At 42.8% G+C, this 5,333-nt stretch overlaps 1 protein-coding gene across 1 annotated transcript in view; it reads left to right on the forward strand.

Moving 5' to 3' along the window:
* Positions 1-5,333, forward strand: part of SMC5 (structural maintenance of chromosomes 5) — a gene marked incomplete at both ends in the record, with an annotated part of 30,369 nt that overhangs the window by 10,366 nt on the left and 14,670 nt on the right. The window contains one exon of the mRNA XM_010135015.1: positions 3,344-3,505. Coding sequence (XP_010133317.1) covers positions 3,344-3,505 — 162 coding nt within the window. The remainder of the gene's footprint in view (positions 1-3,343; positions 3,506-5,333) is intronic.

A 5,333-nucleotide genomic window follows, 5' to 3' on the forward strand; every position in this document is an offset into this window, starting at 1 on the left:
TGGTGACGTAGGCAGCCGGCCACTTGCTCACCCCCGCAGTGGGACGGGGAGAGAATCAGAGGGGTAAACATGAGAAAACTTGTGGGTTGAGATAAAGAGAGTTTAATAATGGAAATATAGTAATAATAATACCAATAATAATTGTAGAATCGTATGAACAGCATCCTGGCTTGTGCCAGCACTGGTGTGGCCAGCAGGAGCAGGGCAGAGATTGTGCCCCTGTACTGGGCACTGGTGAGGCCACACCTTGAGTGCTGTGTCCAGTGTTGGGCCCCTCACTACAAGAAGGACGTTGAGGGGCTGGAGCAGGTTCAGAGAAGGGAAACAAAGCTGATGAAGGGTCTGGAGAGCAAGTGTGGTGAGGAGCAGCTGAGGGACCTGGGGTTGTTTTGCCTGGACAAAAGGAGGTTCAGCTGATGCCTCTCTCTACAACTACCTGAAAGAAGGTTGTATCGAGGTGGCAATCAGTCTCACCTTCCATGTAATAAGTGATAAGACAGGGGAAATGCACCTCAAGTTGTTCCAGGGGAGGCCTGGACAAAAGGAGGTTCAGCTGATGCCTCTCTCTACAACTACCTGAAAGAAGGTTGTATCGAGGTGGCAATCAGTCTCACCTTCCATGTAATAAGTGATAAGACAGGGGAAATGCACCTCAAGTTGTTCCAGGGGAGGTTTAGATTGGATATTTGGGGGAAAAAATCCTTCCTTGAAAGGGTTGTCAGGCATTGGAACCAGCTGCCCAGGGAAGTGGTGGAGTCACCGCACCTGGAGGTACGTAAAAGAGGTGTAGATGTGGAATTCAGGGACGTGCTTTAGTGGTGGACCTGGATAGTGCAGGGTGAGTGTTTGGACATGATGATCTTAAAGGTCTCTTATAACCAAAACAATTCTGTGAATCTGGTTTTTTGCAACCCATAGGCCTTTCTCCCTTATTCTGTTTCCCTTCACCTTTTGGGTAGGAGAGGGGTTAATAGACCATCTGTGGTGTGTTTAGTGGCCAGCCCAGCTTCAACTCATGACAGCAGGTCCACCAAAGTCTGACACTAGATTGTCTCCTGATCCTAGCGGAAAAGAGGAGGTCTAGTGCTGAACATTTTTACTATTTGTCTACTGTAGAACTGCATTTTTGTTCTGAAGACTCTGCTGCTTTTCACCTGAGGAACACTTTTCTAGTCAGTGTTTTTTCTAGTCCATGCCAGCTGCTTCTGTGTGTGGAGAAATATACACTGGTTTTCTATATGTCTTATTAGCTTTTGAGCATCTGCTTTGAAATCTGTGAAATGGACCCTAGAAATACAATGTTAAAGATGTGGACTCGGGGATTTTGGGGACTTCGTGTTCTTGTGTGGACATTAATGGGACTTCCATAAATGATGGTGTCATTTAAGGAGCTACAGTCTTTCTGACATGGATAGCCCTTCTTTTGTAGTGTCTTAAAGAAAAGCGGTTTCTTACCCCTCCAAGCTTATGCTTAAAGTAGTATGGTATACCATAAGGTATACCGTTGTAAGGTAGTATCTCAGCAGGAGGTGCTCTTCCTCCTGCTTTAAATTTCCTGAAAAAAAAAAAAAACCACATTCTGGAAATGTGTTTTGATCAAGCCATGCCCATTCCTCTTTTCCTGCTCTTCCATTCACAATTCAGAAAAGCTTTGTTACATGGCTTAGATGCAAATACCTTTTCAGAGGGCTGAAATCCTTTGGAAGTTCTGCAGATCTTCAGCTAAATGTACAATTACAAGCATCAAAGTTTTTGCCTAAAGGTTACCAAAATACAGAGATCTAGTGAAAGTCAGGTTTTATTAAAGTGTAAAAGGGATTTGAAATGACAATTGCTAGGGTAACTTGCCTGTACTTTGTATCTGACAAATTGAATTGTAATTGTATGTGTGAGTGTTTACTTTAACCTTGAAGTATAATGTTTTATTTGGAGCAGAGCTGAATTACAAGTTTATTCTTTCAGCTAAGCGTAAGCATAAATGCTTTACCTCTGTAACTTTGTAATGGTGCCTACTGACTGTAAACCACATCGTAGAATTACAGCAGCTTTCTTCAAATAATTTTTGGTTTTATGGAAGAAGCTGCTATGAAGAAAGAATTTGGATTTAATAGCCCAAGTTTATTTATTTGTGATTAATCGTGTTCACAAGCATGGTAATCAAACATCTGCCCTGGTTTGAGCTATCACAGCCCTCACTCTGTTCAGTGATGTCTCTCTCCAGCCCGGTCTCTGCTCAGTGGCGGCGCCATCTGAAGGTAATGGCACATTTCTGCAGACAGTGGCTGCTCCCAGCAGTGGTAACGCTGGATGGTCACAGTCACTGCCAGGGGCTGGGGTGCAGAAAGGCTCTGGCTGACGCTCGCTGCTGTGCAGACCAAGGTCACTGCTCCATCCTGTGTCCCACGGTGGGGTGCAGGGAGTGAGAGGCTGCACCTGCGGGGAGGAGAGGACAGGACAGGGACCCTGCATTGACCAGCAAGGGGTTCCATCCCATGGATGTCATGTTCGGTGTAAAGCTGAGGGGTCACAAGGGTCAAGCAGTTATCTTCAACAGCTGGAGTCTGAGGAGGACTCTGTCCTTTGTGTCTTCAATCCCAATCTGTGAATTCCTGATTCCGGTTCCAGAAAACAGCTTCTGAATCCAGCTCTTGTCTGACACTGAGTCCATTCATTAGCAGTGACTCCTTCAGCCTAGACTGCTTTCTCCCCCAAATTCGCCCCTTCTTAAAGTGGAGGTTCTTGGTCACCACACTGCTTACAGTCTCTTTCTTCTCAGGAATGTATTTCCAGTTAAACTCTCTGGATAGTGACTTCTCTGATACTTCTGGTCTATGGTGGAGTTTTTGTTCGTTTTCTGAGGTTCTGTTTTGCTCTCTTTCCTTGGTTTACTTCAGGGTTATGGCTCTTACTGGCTCTGATGATTGGTCCAGTTCGTTCCTTTTCTTTCTTCTGAAGTTTTCTGTAGTTTCTTGCTCCTTATTTTGAGGACTTCTGCCTAAGTAGTGTTCAAACTATGGACAGAAGGGGCTAAAGAATTACTTTCTCAACACCTATCCCAGATGGACTTAGAGGCAAGGTAATTGCAGATGAACTTTTCATTTCTTTTGCTACTTGAATTGCGTATTATTTAAGAACCATTAAATGTGTGTGCTTGATCACAGGGGACTGAATGATCCCTACATCTCCTAGTCATAGTGACTAGTAACAGGAGGATTACTTTAGCTGCTCTAATATGGGATTTTTCTCCTAAAACTCAAGTACAATTAAATAACACGTTAGAGCAGTATAAAATACCAGAATAGAAGACAAAGTCTTTAATAATTTTACTTTCAACTTGTTCAAGGAATATGAAAATGTTCGTCAGCAGCATGAGGAAGTGAAACAAAGCCGAGACCAAGCCAAGGAAGTAGTGAAGAATATGAAAGAAATGCAGTCCCCAGTTACAAAAAAAATCCAAGAAAGTGAAGAATCGTTTAAGAGTCTGGATATGAAAATCAGAGATATGGTAGGTATTTTAAGTTCTCAGTTAATGTGTGTAATATTTCAGGTGTTTTGTATTCAGCTTTGTAAAGTGTGAGGCAATAACCTCTTTCCTTTTAGTGCCATTAATTATGTGTTTAGAATAATTTTTTCTGAAGTACTCATGCCCCTGGTTCTCCCTGTCTTCTCCATGTGTCAGTTCCATTAAAAACAGAACTTACGGAATACATTTATTGGTAAAACTTCAGTAGCAGTGCTGAAAATCCACTGTCTTGGTGTTATGAGAACATGCAAAATTTATAGTTCTCTTCATAGAACCTTCACAAGCTTCAGGGATATAATGTTATGGTTTCCCCTAAGTTAGTTAGATACTTATGTTGAATTAGTTGCCTGTTTTCATCTGTTCTGTAGTTTGGGTTTATGGATGCACTGTTTATCTTCTTAAAATATAGCCATTTTGGGTGGTAATTTAAGCTAAATTACATCTTCTCTGGCATAAAAGCTGGAATATTTAATATGTAACCTAATTCTGTAAGTAGGGTATAATGATATTTAACGTAATCTGTAAGTAGGGTATAATTTTTTCATTATTCAGTAATCCTCCAACAGTTATGAGTACTTCTGAGCATAAGAGAATTTAATGGTGAACCTCCCTATGCATTATGCACAGCTTACTATGTGTTTTTTGAATAGCTGCTTTCTCTGGGGATATGGAAAATTACTTTTTCTGTATGACAAATAGAATCCTGCAGAAAATTACAGTACTTCCCTGTCATGTACTATTAAGGTTGCAGAGGTCATTGTGTACATAAGCTGCACAAATTTTTAATGGGTAATGGAATTTAAACAGTAGCATGAGTGTTTGCTGTAGTGAGTACTGTGTGAATATAACCGATCAAATAAAAGAGCTTGGTGTGGAGACGCATGTGCATTTGTAGAGGATGGCTCTGATGACGGATCTTGTACAATCAGGGGCTGAAACCTCGGTAGCATTTAGTGCACTGTCAGCTAATACACTGTCCAAGTGCTTTCTTTAAAACAAACACACCACCCCAAAACACCCCCCACACATGCACCACACCACCGACTAAAAAAAAAAAAAAGCGAAAACCCACAGATGGGTGTTTACTTTCTTCTGGTTTTGTTGTGAAATAAGCTGTACCAGGCAATACTACTAAACCAAGTATGTTACTGCTATTATCTAATAAGAAAGCCCTTTGCTAGATGTATCCTTTGAATTTTCACACAGAATCATCTGGTTGGCAGAGATCTTTAAGATCATTGAGTCCAACCGTTCACCAGCACTGCCAGGGTTCCTAAACCATGTCCCTCAGCACCGCACCCACACAGCTGTGAAACACTTCCAGGGGTGGGGATTCCACCACCTCCCTGGGCAGCCTGTTCCAAGGCTTAATGACCCTCTGTGTAAAGAAATTTCTCTTGATATCCAACCTAAATTTCCCCTGATGCAACTCGAGGTGCATTTCCTCTTGTCCTGTCACTTGTCACATGGGAGAAGAGACTGACCCCCACCTCACTACAGCCTCCTGTCAGGAAGTTGTAGAGAGTGATAAGGTCTACCCTGAGCCTCCTTTTCTCCAGGTGAAACAACCCCAGGTCCCTCAGATGGTCCTCATCAGACTTGCTCTCCAGACCCTTCACCAGCTTTTTTTGCCCATCTCTGAACATGTTCCAGCACTTCAGTGACCTTCTGAAGTGAGATGCCCAAAACTGGACACAGCACTCAAGGTGTGGCCTCATGTGTGCTGAGTACAGGGGGACAATCCTCCTGCTGGCATCACTATTTCTGATAGAAGCCAGGATGCCGTTGGCTTTCTTGGCCACCTGGGCAC

This window comes from Buceros rhinoceros, unplaced genomic scaffold (genome assembly GCF_000710305.1).
Source record: "Buceros rhinoceros silvestris isolate BGI_N320 unplaced genomic scaffold, ASM71030v1 scaffold11804, whole genome shotgun sequence".
Lineage (NCBI taxonomy): Eukaryota > Metazoa > Chordata > Aves > Bucerotiformes > Bucerotidae > Buceros > Buceros rhinoceros.